Source organism: Primulina eburnea, chromosome 8 (assembly GCF_022965805.1).
Source record: "Primulina eburnea isolate SZY01 chromosome 8, ASM2296580v1, whole genome shotgun sequence".
NCBI lineage: Eukaryota > Viridiplantae > Streptophyta > Magnoliopsida > Lamiales > Gesneriaceae > Primulina > Primulina eburnea.
In genome coordinates, this window is record NC_133108.1 from 8,985,163 (window position 1) to 9,004,417 (window position 19,255).

The 19,255-nt window shown below is 37.6% G+C and overlaps 1 protein-coding gene and 1 long non-coding RNA gene across 2 annotated transcripts; one reads left to right on the plus strand and one right to left on the minus strand.

The window, feature by feature from the left end:
• Positions 1–5,920: 5,920 nt before the first annotated feature.
• On the plus strand, positions 5,921–6,566 carry LOC140838845 (uncharacterized). Its single transcript, XR_012119666.1, has 3 exons — positions 5,921–5,986; positions 6,147–6,265; positions 6,348–6,566. It is a non-coding gene; the product is annotated as an uncharacterized lncRNA (long non-coding RNA).
• A 270-nt stretch (positions 6,567–6,836) lies between these two features.
• On the minus strand, positions 6,837–9,358 carry LOC140838844 (scarecrow-like protein 13). Its single transcript, XM_073205441.1, has 2 exons — positions 9,231–9,358; positions 6,837–8,514 (listed from the first exon to the last, which is right to left on the minus strand). The coding sequence occupies exon 2, from the start codon at positions 8,396–8,398 to the stop codon at positions 6,842–6,844; it is 1,557 nt and encodes a 518-aa protein (XP_073061542.1). The 5' UTR covers positions 8,399–8,514; positions 9,231–9,358; the 3' UTR covers positions 6,837–6,841.
• Positions 9,359–19,255: the final 9,897 nt, after the last annotated feature.

A 19,255-nucleotide genomic window follows, 5' to 3' on the forward strand; every position in this document is an offset into this window, starting at 1 on the left:
ATCTGTGATTCTCGAAATTTTGTGGTTCTTTTGTTTTTGGAATTTTCTAGTATTACTTAGCCAAAAAAAAAGTACAAAAATTCCGAAAATTTACCATTATTTCTTTTTGATATCTTGTTCTATTTTCTTTAGAGAGTCATATTCAATTGCCTCTCACAGTATAAAAAAAAAAAGAGTATTAGATATCTTCGAATTCCTGTCTACGCAGTCCAAGTGAGTCGGTCACAATTGTTCACGAGTTGAAACTTGATTGTTTGATATACTCAAAATACAAAGCTTGAAGCCCTTGAGAGAACTCTCGAATTTGAGTGACATTACTTGAGTGCGAGTGAATTTTCTTTGGAGTGACTAGTGAGTATTTGTTGTGAGCAAAAAAAAAATAAGAGAAGAGAGACAAGTGAATTTTCTTTCGAGTGACCAGTGAGAATTTGGGTGAGGACTATTTTTTTTCTACTAACGTTTTCTTGCAGGTACAAATCTGAAAATAAAATGGAGAGGGAGGTAGGAGATAATTCGAACCAAGGATTATCTAAGGTTCAAATGGAGGCGTTGTTTGGGCATTTTAGTAGGATGATGAGGAATGAATTAGAGCCCTTACATGAGAGGTTGGATAAGCTTGAAGTTAGTGCTAGTGGGAGTAAATCCAAACCTAAGGATTTGGGTAGAGAGGATGAGGAATATGATTTGGGGGGAGACGTGGAGAGCCAAAACGAAAATTGGGATAGGAATAGAAGAGGTAGAGGATTTGGTAGAGGAAGAAAAGAAGCTGTACGGGGTAGATATGATGGAATAGGGAAGATGGTAACATAGGTAGTATTAAGATGAAAATTCCTTCGATCCATGGGAAATCTGATCCGGAGGCATATTTAGAATGGGAAAAGAGGGTAGAGTTTGTGTTTGAATGTCACCACTACTCTGAACAAAAGAAAGGTTGGCGGTGGTGGAGTTTCTAGACTATGCCCTCATTTGGTGGGATCAATTAGTGGCCACTAGAAGGAGGTATAATGAGAGACCATTGAATCTTGGGATGAGATGAAGAGGGTCATGAGGAATAGGTTTGTGCCCAATCATTACTATAGGGAGATGTTTAAGAGGCTACAAACTTTGAGGCAAGGAGTAAAGATTGTGGAGGATTACTATAAAGAGATAAAGTAGTCATGATTAGAGAAAATATTGAGGAAGATAGTGAGGCGACGATGGCTCGTTTTCTTTGTGGTTTGTTCAGGGAAATACAGGATCAAGTGGAGCTTAGGCACTACTTGGATCTAGACGAGATGATACAAATGGCCATAAAAGTGGAACAACAACTCAAGAGGCGAGGAGTTGGCCGCACTAATCAAACTGGGGGTTCATCATCTTCTTGGCGATCAAATATGGTGAAACGTGAGGAGAATAAGGTGGTGGCCAAGCCCAAGATTGAGATCAAACAAGAGGCGCCTAAACAAGGAGTGCAAGGTAAATCTGAAACTCCTCTTAATCGATCTAGAGATGTTAGATGTTTTAGGTGTCAAGGATTAGGACATATTTCTAGTGAATGTCCTAATAAAAGGGTGATGATTTTAAATGACTATGGTGAGTATGAATCGCATAGTGAGGGTAATGATGATGATGAGATGCCTGCGTTAGAGGATCCTGATGAGAGGTATGAGGCGGTTGTAGGTGAAGCACTAGTGACTAGGAGAATCATGAGTGCCCAAGTCAAGGAGGAGGAGACTAACCAAAGAGATAACTTGTTCCATACTAGGTGTTTTCTAAATCAAAAATTTTGCAATCTAATCATAGATGGGGGGAGTTGCACCAATGTGGCAAGTGTTGAGATGGTGGATAAATTGGGTTTACCTACATTAAAGCATCATCAACCATATATGCTTCAATGGTTGAATGATTGTGCGGAAGTGAAGGTTACAAAACAAGTGCTAGTGCCTTTTGCTATTGGGAATTATGTGGATGAGGTCTTGTGTGATGTGGTACCCATGCATGCTTGTCATATCCTGTTGGGTAGACCTTGGAAATATGATAGGCGGGTGACACATGATGGGTTCAATAATAGGTACTCATTTGTATTGAAGAAGGAAACCATCGTATTACTTCCTTTGTCCCCAAAGCAAGTGTTGGAGGACCATTTGAAAAAAAAAAAAAAGAGAGATGAGGCTGAAAAAAAGAGTGAACTAAAACGTGAGGTGGTCTTTGAAAATAAAAATGATATGGCTGAAAAAAGAGACATAAAAAGAGTGAGATAGCCATTCAAAAGAAAAAGGAGAGAAAACAAAATGAGGGAAAAGAAAATGAGAGGAAAGAGGCCAAAAATAAAACCTATATGGCCCAAAAAGGTGAGTTGAAACATTTGATGCACACACATGAACCACTTGTGTTGATTCTTTATAAAGAGATCATCTTTAACACAAGTGATATAGCCGGGTCCCTTCCGAGCATTATTGTTTCACTTTTGCAGGAATTTGATGATATATTTTCGGAGGAGCTACCTCAAGGACTACCACCATTGAGCACCAAATTGATTTGGTACCCGAGAGTGCATTGCCAAATCGTCCAGCTTATAGGAGCAATCCGGAGGAGCCCAAGGAGCTTCAACGACAGGGTAAGTGAGTTGTTAGATAGGGGTTTTGTGCATGAGTCCATGTCTCCTTGTGATGTACCTGTTTTATTAGTTCCTAAGAAAGATGGCTCATGGCGTATATGTGTAGATTGTAGGGCAATCAATAACAACACCATTAAGTATATGCATCTCATACCTAGACTAGATGATATGTTAGATGAGTTGCATGGTGCAAGTATTTTTAGCAAAATTGACTTGAAGAGTGGTTATCACCAAATTAGGATGAGAGAAGGTGGTGAGTGGAAAACTGCTTTTAAAACCAAATACGGGTTATATAAGTGGATGGTCATGCCATTTGGCTTAACTAACGCTCCTAGCACCTGTATGAGGTTAATGAACCATGTTTTGCGTGCATACATAGGAAAATTTGTTGTTGTATACTTTGATGATATCCTAGTGTATAGTAAAAACCTTGGATGAGCATGTTAATCACTTGAGACTTGTGCTAATCACACTAAGGGCTGAAAATTTATATGCTAACTTAAAGAAATGTGATTTTTGTACAAGCAAACTTGTCTTTCTTGGTTTGTGGTAAGCTCGCAGGGAATACAAGTGGATGAAGACAAGGTAAGTGCTATTCGAGATTGACCAACGCCTACTATTGTTGGTCAAGTTCGAAGTTTTTATGGACTTGCAAGCTTCTATAGGAGGTTTGTAAAGGATTTTAGCACATTGGGAGCACTGATGACGGCGGTAATCAAGAAGAACGTTCCATTCCATTGGGGCGAGGAGCAAGAGAAGTCTTTTAATCTTATTAAGCAAAAATTAATTAATTCTCCTTTACTTTTTTTTACTTGATTTTGCTAATACCTTTGAAATTGAATGTGATGCTTCAGGTGTAGGTATTGGTGGAGTCGTGATGCAAGGAGGTCGACCGGTGGCGTACTTTAGCGAGAAGCTCAATGGAGCAGCCCTGAACTAGCCCACATATGATAAGGAGTTCTACGCACTTGTGAGGACTCTAGAGACGTGGCAGCACTACTTGAGGCCTAAGGAGTTTGTGATTCATACGGATCACGAGTCTCTAAAGCACCTTAAGGGGCAACAAAAGTTGAACAAGCGGCATGCGAAGTGGGTGGCATTCATAGAGACATTCCCCTACATCATCAAGTATAAACAAGGTAAGGAGAATGTAGTGGCCGACGCACTATCACGGAGGTACGTACTAATCTCTACCTTGGAGTCAAAAGTTTTGGGGTTCGAGCATGTGAAGGAATTGTATATGCTAGATGATGATTTTAAGAGTGTGTTTGAAACATGTATGCATGGTCCACATGAAAAATTTTATTTGCATCATGTGTTCTTGTTTAGAGAAGATAGGTTGTGCATCCCTAAATCATCGATTCGTGAATTACTTGTTACTGAGGCACATGAGGGTGGTTTGATGGGACACTTTGGTGTGGCAAAAACTTTGAATGCTTTGCATGAACATTTTTATTGGCCACATATGAAGCGTGATGTTGACCGAGTTTGTGATAAGTGCATAACTTGTAGACAAGCTAAGTTTAGGACACAACCACATGGATTGTATACACCACTTCCTATCCCTAGTGAACCTTGGATTGACATATCTATGGACTTTGTTTCGGGGTTGCCTAGGACTAAGAAGGGGATGGATTCGATATTTGTTGTTGTTGATAGATTTTCTAAGATGGCATATTTTATTGCTTGTCACAAAGCTGATGATGCTTCTCACATTGCGGAATTGTTCTTTAGAGAAGTCGTTAGGTTGCATGGTATGCATAGGAGTATTGTTTCTGACCGTGATGTTAAATTTTTGAGTTACTTTTGGAAAACGTTGTGGGCTAAACTTGGCACAAATTGTTGTTTTCTACCACTTTTCATCCTCAAACGGATGGACAAACTGAAGTTGTTAATAGAACGCTAGGAACACTTTTGCGTGCTATACTTAAAAAGAACTTAAAGAATTGGGAAGATTATTTGACATTTGTTGAGTTTGCTTATAATCGTTGCATGCATTCAACTACAAATTATTCGCCATTTGAGATTGTTTATGGTTTTAATCATTTCACTCCGTTGGATTTGATGTCTTTACCTGTGAGTGAAAGGTTAAACATGGATGGCAAAAAGAAGACTGAATTTGTTAGGAGTTTGCATGAAAAGGTCAAGGCCAATATTGAAAAGAAGAATGAGCAATATGCCAAAAAAACCAACAAGGGGAAGAAGAAGGTGGTATTTGAGAAGGGAGATTGGGTGTGGTTACACTTGAGGAAGGAAAGGTTCCCCGAGAAGAGACGTTCAAAGCTATTACCTAGGGGTGATGGACCATTCCAAGTCCTTGAAAGGATCAATGACAACGCCTACAAACTCGATCTTCCAGGTGAGTATAACGTGAGTTCTACTTTTAATGTTAGTGATTTGTCGTTGTTTGATGTAGGTGATGAACAATATTTGAGGACAAATCATTTTCAAGAAGGGGAGGATGATACGAACACGGATGGTCAAGCTCCAACGAAAGCATGGGAACCTTTAGAGTTGCCGGAGGGACCAATCACGAGGGGACGACAGAAGAGATCAAGGAAGCATTGCAGGGGATTATGAGCAAAAGAGAAGGACTTACAAGCGAGGTGCGGAGTGCGGAAGACTTCGTGATGCATGGGAGTGAGTTTGGGAGTCACAAGAACACCATTCAAGTGATGAATGAAGAAAACGTCCAGAATGCTCCGCGCTCGAGCGGTAAAATACTACCGCCCGAGCGCCAAACATACTGTCCAAGAGTTGGTTTCCAGAATACTCGGCGCCCGAGCGGGCATTTTCTACCGCCCGAGCGCGAATAGTCCAGAACCCTCGGCGCTCGAGCGGTCATATTCTACCGCCCGAGCACGAGTCATATTCGAGAAATTATTTGTTTCCTTATTTAGAGTTTTAATTATCTTGGTAACTAGATTTTGATATATTTTTTATTTGTAAACATATGATGGACGAAAATTAACACACGATTCAGATTATTATTGATATTTTATCAAAGTTTTAGAGTTTTCTCTCAAAACATTCAAAGCTTTGCTTTGTTATTCAAATCAAACTTATCAAAGTTTTCAGTTTTTTGGCGTTTGTCGATCGTTCTTACGCGGATTGTCAAAGACGAGTTCTTTGAAGGTTTGTCATAATTTCGGTTGTTTATTTCGTTGTTATTTGTTGCTAAACTTTTCATAGTTTAGAGGTGAAACACAGACACACACTTGATTCAAAAGATCGGGACAACAATGATTCCTTGTTCGTTATTGAATTGAGGCCGCGATTCTAAATTAATCGTGTTTGCTATTCGTTCGTACAAAGATTCACATCACCATGCTTGCCATTAGCTGATTTATCATCATTCAGAGAAAAGCTTGGCCCCAAGCCTATGAAAATGTATTAGTCTCGTGTTTCTGTTATGGTTATGTTTCATTTAGTATATGTGAACCATATCGCGTGGTATAATGTATATGTATACCAGTTGAAGAATTTAATATTTACACGAAATATTTGGTAACTTTTCATCATATGCTCTAAGTTTTTCATGACACATCAGCTGGAGGTGTTTGGCATTGATGAAGCTAGATTTTTTGAAAACTTGTACGATTTCTGCAGCATAGCTGCTGACCATAATGGGAAGGTAATAGTGGCTGGTTTGGATGGTGACTATTTGAGGTACACTCGCCTCCTCGCATGACTTATCCTCATTTAACTTATGATATTTGTCGCAATTTATACGTTTGTTGGGCTTTGGCAGAAGGAGCTTTGGCCAAGTTCTCGATATAATTCCCATCGCTGACTCCGTGACAAAGCTTTTACTGCCCGATGCGAGGTATGTGGTAAACGTGCCGTATTTACTCTGAGGAAGACCGATGAAACTAAAAGCCAACTTATTACTGGGGCTGAAGTGTACATGCCTGTGTGTCGCAATCACTGTGCGAGTGGACAAGTCGCGAATGAAGCTACAAGGGCTGTTCTTGAGTCCTAAAACACGCAGTTCACTTCAGTGATCTAGGATTTGGCATGGTGGAATCTGGGATCTTGCATTTATGTCTGAATCAGGGTTGTTTTGCAGAACAAGGTGTAATCATTCAGTCAATCTTGGTGTCATCATGTATCTATGCTTCAAATTTGTCGAAGTATTGGTATATTATATATTAGTGGCAGTAGCAAGTGAAAATACTCTAAACAAGAAAACTAAACTTATGATTACCTCCCTAGTATTTTTCCCTTTCTAAAATGACAAATAAATCATCTCCAAGCAGATGACGATGACATAGCTCTGTTCTTCCATCCAAGAAACAGCGCGCCATATGCATCTGCAACTCTGTAATTTGAGCTATAATCTTTCAACATCTCCCTAACAGCATCATTAACTGATGAGCTCAATGGAATTGGAGAAAATCCTGCCATGTCAAGTCTCACACTCCACTTACCAAAAAGCTCGTGCCTTTCGACCCGATCAGTACCCTCACAAGCTAGTATATTGACTACATCCCTCGCCACACAGTTTTCCTCGGCTCTAATCCGCAGCCGATCATCCTTCGTATGTGCTGCATCAATGGACTCAAACATGGCCATATAATATTCTACGGTTTCGCGAAAACGTTGAATGAACGTTGAAGTGTTCGTGTTGGATTCTTGCTCAATGATGGTAACAACCTTCGGTGACAAGCTCTTCACAAGTCTAAGCAGGCGGTCTCTATGATTTTCTGTGCTCACGCTCTCATCTGGCATGTGGTGCAGTATGTAAGGGAAATTCACTGCCAAAGCTTCTCCAGGCCGAATGTCAAGATTTTCGAGATGGACTTCACATCCCGACATAGCTGCACCATGGAATTCGAATGGTACTCCACACGACTCCGCCAGTTTTGCTAACCTTTGGCCAACAAGCTCAAGTCCTCCACCACGAGCATGAGCTGACTGAGAATCATCAACACCTGTAATGCGGATATATGGTGGTCTGCCTGGACGACTAGAAAGGGACTGAATCATGCCCATCCACTGACTACCCTGAGCAATCTGAAAGTCGATTATGTGTATTCGGTCCTCATTTTCCATAGCTTCCTTGATCGTGACATTGGCAGACGTATAAGCGAATTTCCAGTATGGGCAGATTTGATAAAGCACAGACATGTAAGACATTAATTCAAAGCTTGTTGGTTCTTCACACTTCAACTTCTTGTATATTATGCTTCCAGAAGACAATAATCTTGCCCTGATCCCTTCTAGCATGTATGCACCTAATCTTTGTAAAGGCTCACCCGATACAGAAACCTTTTTTTCCAGTGTGTCCATTAGAGCTTCGGCAGCAGATATTGCGACACTTCGATCAGACAATGAGGCTGTGTCAGTTTCTGACACTGTTTCAGCACAGGAAATGAGCAATTGTTTCAGGTCCATCTGGGGGGCCATTTCAAGAATTCGGTCGTACCTTGTGAAAAAAGAAGGGTGTGAGGAAACACCATTGAAGGAGCCACTATCCTCGATATCTGATTCGATCCCCAGTTCATTCCTCAAAACCCACATAGCTTGCATCAACTTGTTTTCGTCATCAACACCAGATGACCCACTAAAAGGTGACGAGCAATGAAGATCAAAAAAATGTGAGTTTGATAATTGGGGAGAAAAAGGGCTCATATTGGAGGAGCCACTAACAGCTGAAGGTGAATTGTAAATGATAGCATAATTGGTAACTGGTGTAGATTCGAGAGTGAAAAAATTTTCCGTGTCGATGTGACGCACTGGCTGATGATGGTAAAACTCATCCATTCTGGAGGGTGTTTTAACATCCTGGGAAGTCTGCATCTCAGGAGTCAGGAAACTCTACTGTCAGCTCAATTAGGCAGATACAGTGAATCTATATTATGACAAATATAGCTCCCGAAAGTTGCCACCTTTATGTTAGAAAACGAGCAACAAGTCTGCCGTGGAAAAAACATAGGATCAGAGGTTTTCAAACAATAGAAATCTTGATACCAAGTCAGACACCAAGAGGCAGGTTGGTTCAAAAAAGAAAAGTCCGCCAACCATATAACTCTTATATAAATCTTTTCACATGTTCAGACATAGATGACGGCCGGCTATATTTTCTATTGTACCTCCAGTTGCAATATAAAATCTTTACATGACTGTAAAACACGTCTCTCGAACCAAAAGTCAAACCTAGGTTTAGCCCAACACCTTTGAAATAAATCAGACTATATTGTTCATCAAATAAACTTACTAATCGCCTTATACAGAACGTAAAATCATTAAGAACAAGAATCAAATACATGAGCAAGTGGAGTAAAATTCAGGTCTTGGATGTCAATTAAGCAATGTTCTAAAAAGCGCTGTAGGCCGGTCACCTACCGCTACCGCACCGCGGAACATTGCAATTAAGTGACACTATCCATCAAGAAAAACAACGTATTCATTCAACCCAAGAACTCGTAAAGCCAAAGTTCATAAATGAAACCCAAAACATAACGTAAAAATTGCCAAGACAAATGGATCTTCAAAGCCAAAAACTTGATACTATCATTAAATCACAGCTTACCTCCTGAATCGTGTATAATCAAAGCATTAATCACGCACCAATAATTAAACTAAATAAATTCAAGAAATCACGAGATTGGGTCCGCCAATCCTACCATACCTTTGTTGGGAAAGTTATGCAGAGATTTTCGTCAATTCTTCAGACAGAAACAAAGAAATGGGAGAGACGGGCTGAGGAAGCTTAAGTCAGTGCCGATAGGCTTGTACTAATATAAGGATGTCTTTTTTATATTAAATAGTACGAGTTCTATTGCATCGTTTAATTACCCTTCACTCGTGAGTTTACTACGTAAATGCCACTGTGGAAGGTGTGGGTTTGCTCAGGCTACAATGTCAAGACACCCGTCTCGTCATCTATATTACGGTAGATATGAGATTCTACCTGTGTGGATTAATATTACCTTAATTTCATTTCAATGGGTAAGATTTTATCACACATACAATTTCAAAAAAATAATGAGTCTTATATATGTATGGACAAATGTTGACCATCTATTTTATCATGAGACAATGGTATTACATTTAGAGAAACACTTTATTTTTATTTATTTTACGATTATTAAAATTTGTTAATATAAGATCTCAAATTTGATAATATAATAGCATAATAATAATTAATAAATTTTTATATTTCTACTTGGTATATTTATATAAAATAGTTAAGATTAATTCCTCTCTGGCAATTTTCTTTGTCTAAAAAAGGCTAATCTGAATTTTGTTTACATAATTATAATTATACTGAACTTTAATATAAGTAACATGTAAAACTAAAGTTCTTATTATCGAGTTCAACACAATATGATCACAAATTATAATCAACGGTCATATATATATATATATATTTATATATATATATATATATATATATTTATATATATATATATATATATATTTATATATATAAATATATATATATATATATATATATATTTATATATATAAATATATATATATATATATATATATATAAATATATATATATATATATATATATATATATATATATATATATATATATATATTTCAGCTTAATGAGTACAAGGGTATGAGAGAACTACTTCACTTGATTGGATTAATAATCCAACTTTTATCTCACTCAACCAAATATTTAACATATATTAATCATTTATTATACATCAATCAAATCTTTGTATAAACATTAATGTATAGTTTTTATTTAAAATTTAATCAATTGATTTTAAAAATATAATTATTTATAACATTCATTTCATGTCGAAGTCAAATATTTTAAATAATACGTTTAAATAAATGAACATTAAGATGAATGTACCCTCGAATTAATCATGTTGCCGATGGTCAAAACTGAGAATCACGAGTCAAGCCAACCTGATTAATGCGGTACTTGTTGTCGCATCAACGATAAATTCTTTCTTTTACTTAAATAGTAATTAGAATTGACTTTAAAACTACATTATAAACTTTACTGGAAAAAAGAGCACTTACCAAGGCTATTATTAAATATAAAAAAAAATAATAAGTATGTTATAAAATTTTGTTACCAAGATGCTCAAACTATTTTTCTGTATACTATTAGGCTGCGTTTGATTTGGAGGATAAAATAAACTAATGATTAGTGAGTAAATGATAAAGAAAATGATTGTTGTAGGAATGTAAAATATGGTGTTATGTTTGGTATGATTTTTAAGTGTAGGATAATTTTCAATTTTTTATCAAAGGACAAAATTGCCCTTTCTTTTATTTTTTCTTCTTCCACTCCGGCGGCGGTCCGGCGACGGCGACGACGACGGTCCGGCGACGTCCGACGGCGGTCTGGCGGCAACGGCCGGCGTCGGTGGAGACATGGCGGCGGCGGTCGGTGGTCGGTGGCGATGGTTATGGCGGGAAGTGGTTGTTAGTTTGGATATAGGAGAAAGGTAAAATTGGAAAATAGGAATGATTAAGAGTTGGATAAATAATCCTAGGGGTTGAGGAGATATTATTTTAACCCACCTAATATAACCTAATCATTCATAGGAGGTATTGACTTGGTTAAATAATCACGCGAACCAAACGAGTGATAAGATGGGTTAAAAAAATAAACCCACCTTATCACCCAAACCAAACGTCCCCTTAAAATATAGCTCGATCATATGTGCTCTCAAAAAATTAATTCACGATGGTCTGTTTAATTTTAAGCGTATTCCTCCTCTATTGTGAGATTCGTGAGATCTTGAGACTGGTATGCATATATTTATAATAAAAATTAAATTTTAGAAATGAAAAATAATATTTTCATGAGTAACCAAATAAAATATGTGTCTCACAAAATTGACTTATGAGATTATCTCACATGAGTTTTGTGTCTGTGTAATCATGTAGTGAGGAAACCAATGTTTTCAAAACCGGACCGGACCGGCCGGTTGGACCGGTTCAACCGTGAACCGGCCTACAGACCGGTCCGGACATAAATAAAAACCCAGAAAACAGGTTTAACCGGAAAAAACCGGTTAAAACCCGGTTCAACCGGAAAAACCGGAAACCGGCCGGTCTTCAGGAACCGGCCGGGTCTGTGAAATTATTAAAAAATTGCCCAGAGATCGGCGACGGTTATTTCAAAAACCGTCGCTATATAGCGACGGTTAAAGAATAACCGTCGCCATTTAGCGACGGTTTGTTTAAAACCGTCGCTAAATAGCGACGGTTTTTGATGTTTGCTACTTTTTTTATAATTAATCTTGATGTTTACTTGGGCACTTAAATTTGGTCATCCCTATTTGGTTACATGTTATGTGTAATTTGGATTTTTGAATTTGAAAAATGATTTTTATTTTGATATTTGTTGTAATTTTCATCTTAAAAATTAAATAAAAACTATAAAAACATAAATAATCAATATTTTACTATTTTATTTATTATATAAAATAAATAAAATATTAATTTTATTGATCCGGTTCGACCGTCCGGTCGAACCGGTTGAACCGGTTGAACCATTTTTTAAGGCTTGACCGGTTCGATTAACGGTCCGGTTATAAAAACACTGGAGGAAACAACAATTTCTTGTTTTTGGAAGAAAAAAAATTGAATAAAAATCCATGTTGTTTTTAATAAATTGATAATCATATATAAAAAGCCAAATTGAAACTCTATCTTAATCTTGACAATTATTAAACCATTATATTGATAAAGTCAATAAATGATAAATTAAGACCATATGTAGTAATAAATCGGTTTATTGTTTGTGAATAGTAACACAATATATAAATGAATCAACTACATTTTATACAAACTCTATTTCTCTCAGTTTTATGGTCAACTTTGTTTTTCACACAAATTAAAAATATTATTGATAAAACAAATTATACTTGCAAAATTCAAATTTCCCGATACGTTCTTGTACATTGATATTGAGAAAACAAATTATACTCATTTCTCCGCCTTAATTAATAAGTACTATTATTTTTTTGTGTCTATGCTACAGCTGCATAGACATTCCTCGTATAGATATCACACGGTCAAGTACTAATAATCATCAACTACCACATGTTGAACCATCAATATTTCATTGGTCGAGTATTGATTGAGTGTCGTTATTGTTGGTACCTTAAAAGATGGCAAATGAACAACGTCGAAAAGTTGAGACTAATGTTGAATATTATACATTTAGTAAACATTTGTCTTGTTCTTGTGCTTTGGTGATTGAAAATATTGTCTCAATTTTTAATTGCAATACAATAAATCACAAATATTGGTAAGAAGGACTTCTATCTTTACAACACAATAAATCTCAATTGAGCATATCCGATGAAAATGCAATCAACAGTTTTTGGTCCTATCTTTACTTTCTTTGGATTGGGTACTGCTATCTTGGCAAGACACCCCACACTCGCAAATATTGGTAAGAAGGACTTCTACATTTCCATAATTCATATGGACTTTTATCTAATTTCTTTCGGGGTACCTTGTTTAAAAGGTAATTAGCTGTTAAAACAACTTCCCCCCACAAGTTCTGTGGTAAACCAGAACTTAATAACAACGCATTCATCATTTCTTTCAATGTGCGATTCTTTCTCTCGGCAATGCCATTTTTCTGTGGAGAATAAGGTGCAGTTCTTTCGTGTTTGATACCGTGTTGAGCACAAAACTCAGCAAATGGTGATTCATATTCACCTCCACGATCACTTCTTAGTACCTTAATTTTCTTGCTAAGTTGATTTTCAATTTCACTCTTGTATTGGACAAATTTGTCAATCGCTTCATCCTTACTTTTAAGGAGATACATATAACAAAATTTTGTGCTATCGTCAACAAAAGTGATGAAGTATTTGTTTCCACCACGAGTTTTTTTGTACACTTTTTAGATCACATATATCACTGTGAATTAGATCAAGTGGTTCATTATTTCTTTCAATAGTTCGAAAAGATGATCTTGTTAGTTTTGTCTCAACACAAGTTTCACATTTGTGTTGTTTATCAATTTGGAACGTAGGAATGCTTTTCATGTTAATTAGTCTACGAATTGTATCGTAATTAACGTGTCATAGTCTACCATGCCATAAACAAAAAGACTCAAGCAACTAAGCAAAAGTATTAACTTTATTCATCACGAGCTTAATAGTCATTACATTTAGTTTGAACAAACCATTACAAACATAACATTTGCCAACAAACATTCCACTCTTAGACAAAACAACCTTATCTGACTCGAAGACAATGCGGAAACCATGCTTGTTAAGAAGCGACCCGAACACCAAGTTCCTGCGGATGTCAGGTACATACAACACATTGTTCAACGTCAGTTCTTTTTCAGATGTCAACTTTAGGACAAATTTTCCTTGACCCTTGATTTCAGAAGTGGCGGAATTTCCCATGAATAATTTTTCACCATTCTCAGATTCTTCAAGAGTTGCAAACTTCTCCTTGTCCGAGCAAACATGGCGAGTAGCACCAGTGTCAATCCACCACTCTCTTGGATTAGAACCCACCAGATTAACTTCTGATATTACAGCACAGAGATTCATATTCGAAACCTCTTGAGATATGTTCTCTACCACATTCGCCTCTCGGTTTCTCTTTGGCTTCTTACAATCAGACGCCTTGTGACCCATGCCATCACAATTATAGCATTTTCCCGATAACTTCTTCTTTGAAACGCCTCCTTTGGGTCCCATGTTCAACTTTTTGCTGGAGGAGGAAAATGTTCTCTTTTTCGAGATTTGACCATGCTCGACAACATTTGCTTTAGCAGCAACAGGAGAAAACAATCGTCTTTCCGAACTCTTGTTGTCTTTCTCGATGCAAAGTCGAACAATGAGCTCTTCAACATTAATCTCCTTTCGCTTGTGCTTCAAGTAATTTTTGAAATCCTTTCAAGCTGGTGGTAGCTTCTCAACAATAGCAGCCACTTGGAATGATTCGCTCAAAGTCATCCCCTCACCGTGAATCCCGTGAAAAATCACTTGGAGTTCTTGAACTTGGCTGATAACCGGCTTTGAATCCACCATTTTAAAGTCCAGAAAGCGACCAACAAGAAATTTCTTGGCCCCGGCATCCTCGATTTTGTACTTTCTGTCAAGTGATTTCCACAGCTCTTTAGCCGTTTTATTTTCACAAAACACGTTGTAGAGCGAATCGGACAATCCGTTTAGTACATAGTTTTGGCATAAGAAATCAGAATGATTCCATGCCTCAAGCGCACTAACAGATTCAACATCTCCCTCACCCTCGTTGAGTTTAGGAGCATCCTCAGTAAGGAATCTGGCCAGGTTCAGCATCGTCAAGTAAAACAGTATCTTCTGCTGCCACCTTTTGAAGTCCACACCAGTAAACTTCTCGGGTTTTTCACCGTGACTCGCTGGAATAGCAACCGCAGCAGCACGTGGGGTACCATGAGGGACAACTTGAGGAGGGACAACATGAACAATTTCCCTTTGCACGTTGGTTCCAGTAGCCATATCTGAAATAACACGTAATGAGTAGTCTGTTTTAAGATTGTTATTCAAAATATATAAGGAGACAGAGAGGTGTACTAAAAACCTGGGAGCTATTATCGTAAACAAAACAGTAGCACAATGCTTAAAATAAAGCAAACCGAGGCCTGTATGAAATACAGTGTCCTTAAAACAGATTCGTCCCCTCCGGGATGTGCTTCGAGGTGGAACTTGGACGTCTGTTTCCCAGGATACAACGGAACAACCAGCAGTACCCTAGCACGAGGTACAACTGCGGCGAACTGAAATGTACCTGAACTTTATCACGAGACAGATGAACGACAAAGAAGCAGCATCCGGTGGAAACAGCAGCAGCCGGGACAGCAAAACAAGCACAACTTCGAAAATATCAGAATGTAGGAGAGTGTGTTGGATATCTCTGAAGGACTTGAGGCTGTCCCTATATAGGCACTCTGGTTCCATATGGACAGTCACGGTTGGCCATCTGAAAGGCCAAAGGTCAGCCCAGCTGGAGCACCAAAAGTCAGTCCAGCTAAAGCACCAAAGGTCATTTCAATTTGGAATACCAATGGTCATGTGAAATACCAAAGGTCTTGGTCCATAATGTAAATTTTCGAAAATAAAAATAGCAAAAGCCAGGTGAACCTTGGTGGGAAATTTTGCCTTGATCGGTCCGACATTCGACGCACCCAGGTCGCGCTCGTACGCTTGCACACAAGTCAAGCCTTTTTCCACTGCAAATCGGGCCCATGATTTGCCCCCCCTGCGCCTGTGTACGCGAGAGGTAGCCTCTTGACCAATCATTGTTACACCTCCATAAAGTGTAACTCAATATAAGCTCACCAATGCTATGTTTATTTTCCTATGTGGGACATTTCCCACTTACCAACTATTGGGCATTGCTTGTCCAATTTCTCATTCAATTGATACAAGCCCAATAGGTCTCTTAGTCCAATATATTTATCTGATATTCATGACGTGCAAAGTGCACACAATATGCAGCAACAAAAACTTTCAAGTGAAGAGTGAAAAACACACGATCGATAGATCGAAAAAGCTCCTACGAGCATCTCTCCTCCATAAAATACTCTTTCACGAAAAACACTCTCACAAAAACTCACAGAAAAATCTCCACAAAAATTTCCTCCAAGTAAAAAAACTCCTCCACTAAAACTCTCTAAATTTCTCTTCGTCTCTCTCTGCTTTTTAATCTTCATCTCTATTATTTATAATTCACTTCATCTCACAAGGAAATCTATAAAATAAAGAAATCAAGAGTTAAACCAATAATATCATATCTTCAAGATCTTTATCATAAATATAATATTTAGAAAAAAGCAAACTCAATATTCCACACAATCTTATTATAGAATAAAATTAGATTTAAGGAAGATATTATATCACAATAAAATCTTAACATAATTATCTAGAAAGATAAAAACACAATTAAATATTATACTCAATCAAATCAACAAGAAAAAAAAATCTTGAGAAATAAATTTAATATAGAAATTATATTTCCCTTCATTCATCGAACGATAGTAAATTACAGCTTCTCTTATTCCCAGAGACGGATCTACGCTAGGGCTATACTGGGCTGTAGCCCAGCCCATTTTTTTTATTTAGCGACGGTTTTAAAAAAACCGTCGCTACTTTTGCGACGGTTTTAGTAAACCCGTCGCCGATGTGGATAGGCGACAGTTTTATCAAACACCGTCGCAAATATTAGCGACGGTTATTTCTAAAACCGTCGCTAAAGTATTAAAAAATAAAAAAAGGTGGATCGGCGGTTTTAATTAGCGACGGTTTATTCAATAGAACATCATTACCACTTTGATGTTTTTAATGCAGCAATAAATTTCATTTTGATGGAGTTAAATACTCGGTTCAATGAGTCATCGGTGAAACTTCTTTCTCTTATTATAGTTTTAGATCCTAAAAATTCATTTGACTCATTTAACAGTGATGATATTTGCAAGCTTGCGAAGAAGTTTTATCCTGGAGATTTCACAGATCAAGAAATTGTTGTTTTGAAGTATGCATTGATACATTTATAAACTCGATGTGATGCAGAATTTAAAGGTTTCTACACTTGTTGAGTTGTGTCAGCAATTGACCGAGAGTGGACGGTCAAGTGTTTATGTTATGTTGACTAGATTGATTCATCTTGTTTTGACATTATCTGTGTCTACTGCCACTATTGAACGGACTTTTTCAGCAATGAAGCATGTGAAGACGGCACTTCGCAATAAAATAGAGGATGACTTTCTTGCCGATTGTTTGACACTCTATGTTGAACGAGATTTAGCTAAACATATTGATGTAAATTCTATTATTGATGAATTTTATGTTTTAAAATCCCGTAAGGCACAACTTCGTTGAACGATATAATGTACTTTTTTTTAATAATATATAATTTATCATATTGAGTTCAAGCCCACCCCAACTCTTATTCCTGGATCCGTCCCTGCTTATTCCGAAATTTCTGTTGAATTTCCTGGGAATTAGAAAATATTCAACAAGGTTTGACGCAAACATGGACAGCCAAGCTCCGAGGAAGGCATGGAAACTCATGGGAGTGGCGTTTGGGAACCAAAAGAAAATCATTCAAGCATTGTTGGAGAAACCCGAGGCTACACGGACGTGTACACGAACCTGCACACGGGGTCCGTGTGCTTGACAACCTGAGATGAGCTTTTCCAGTGCCTGCACGGACCTGAAGACGGACCCAGGCACGGGGTCCGTGCCCTACTACATAGGCGAAGACAGTGCCTACACGGACCCGTACACGGAGGTGAGCACGGGGTCCGTGTCCCTTGATCCCGACTGAAGATGAGTTACAGTATGTACACGGACCCAGACACGGAGGTCTGCACGGGGTCCGTGCCTAGTGTTTCTGCGCGACAAAATTACCTTTTTTAGAGTTTTATTTTGTTAGGAAACTAGATTTTATGATATCTTTTGATATATAGACTATGTTGAACAAATTTTTAGAACACAATACACATATTATTTTGAGTTTATCAAACTTGTGAGAATTTTCTCTCAACTTTTCAAAGCTTTTAGCTTTGTCAAATCAAATCAAACTTATCAAAGTTTTTAACTTTGTGGCGTTTGTCGGTCGTTGCTTGTGCGGATTGTCGTAGGCGAAGTTCTTCGAAGGTTCGTATAGTTTTCGATTGTTTATCCTCGTGTTTATTTGTTGCTAAACTCTTGCTAGTTTAGAGGTGAATATCACACAATACTTGAATCAAAAGATCGGGAAAACACACGGATCTTAATATCGTAATTGAATAGAGGGTGCGATTTATTTTTAATCGTGTTTGCTATTTATTCGTGTCAAGATTCACATCATTTGGTATCAGAGCTTTAGGTTTATTGAATTCAAGTAAATTATCTTGTTCTTAAATTTCAGATCTGTATTATCTATTCGTTTATTTTCAGATCTGTTTTGTTCTATCGTTCTTCGTAATTTTTTCGTGAATCTATGATTCTCGAAATTTGTTGGTGACTTTTTTTTTTGGGATTTTCGAGTAGTACTCAAGCCAAAAAAAAAAAAAAAGAGTACAAAAATTCCGAAAATTCACCATTATTTCATTTTGATATCTTGTTCTATTTTCTTTAGAGAGTCATATTTAATTGTCTCTCACAGTCAAAAAAAAAAATTCATATTCGAATTTCTTGTCTACGCAGTCCAAGTGAGTCGGTCGCATTTGTTCACAAGTTTGAACCTTGATTGTTTGATATCCCAAATACAAAGCTTGAGCACACTTTTGAGAGTACTATCAAATTCGAGTGGAAACATTTGAGTGTGAGTGTTATTTCTTTGGAGTGACTAGTGAGTATTTGTTGTGAGCAAAAAAAATAAGAGAGGAGAGACGAGTGAATTTCTTTGGAGTGACCGGTGAGCTTTTGGGTGAGGAGTTATTTGTTTTCTACTAACATTTTCTTGCAGGTACAATTCTAAGAATTAGATGGAGAAGGAGGTAGGAGATAATTCGAACCCGGGGTCATCTAAGTTTCCACTGGAGGCGTTGTTTGGGGATTTTAGTAGGATGATGACGACCCAAATGGAGTCGTTGCATGAGAGGTTGGGTAAACTTGAGGTTAGTGTTAGTGGGGGTAAACCTAAGCCTAGGGATTTGGGTAGAGATGACGAGGAGTATGATCTAGGAGGAGGCGATGAGAGTCAAAATGAGAATTGGGGTAGGAATGG

What these genes read in the sequence shown, in the direction of transcription:
- LOC140838844 (XM_073205441.1), bottom strand. Translation starts at nt 8,398, where the DNA reads ATGCAGACTTCCCAGGATGTTAAAACACCCTCCAGAATGGATGAGTTT.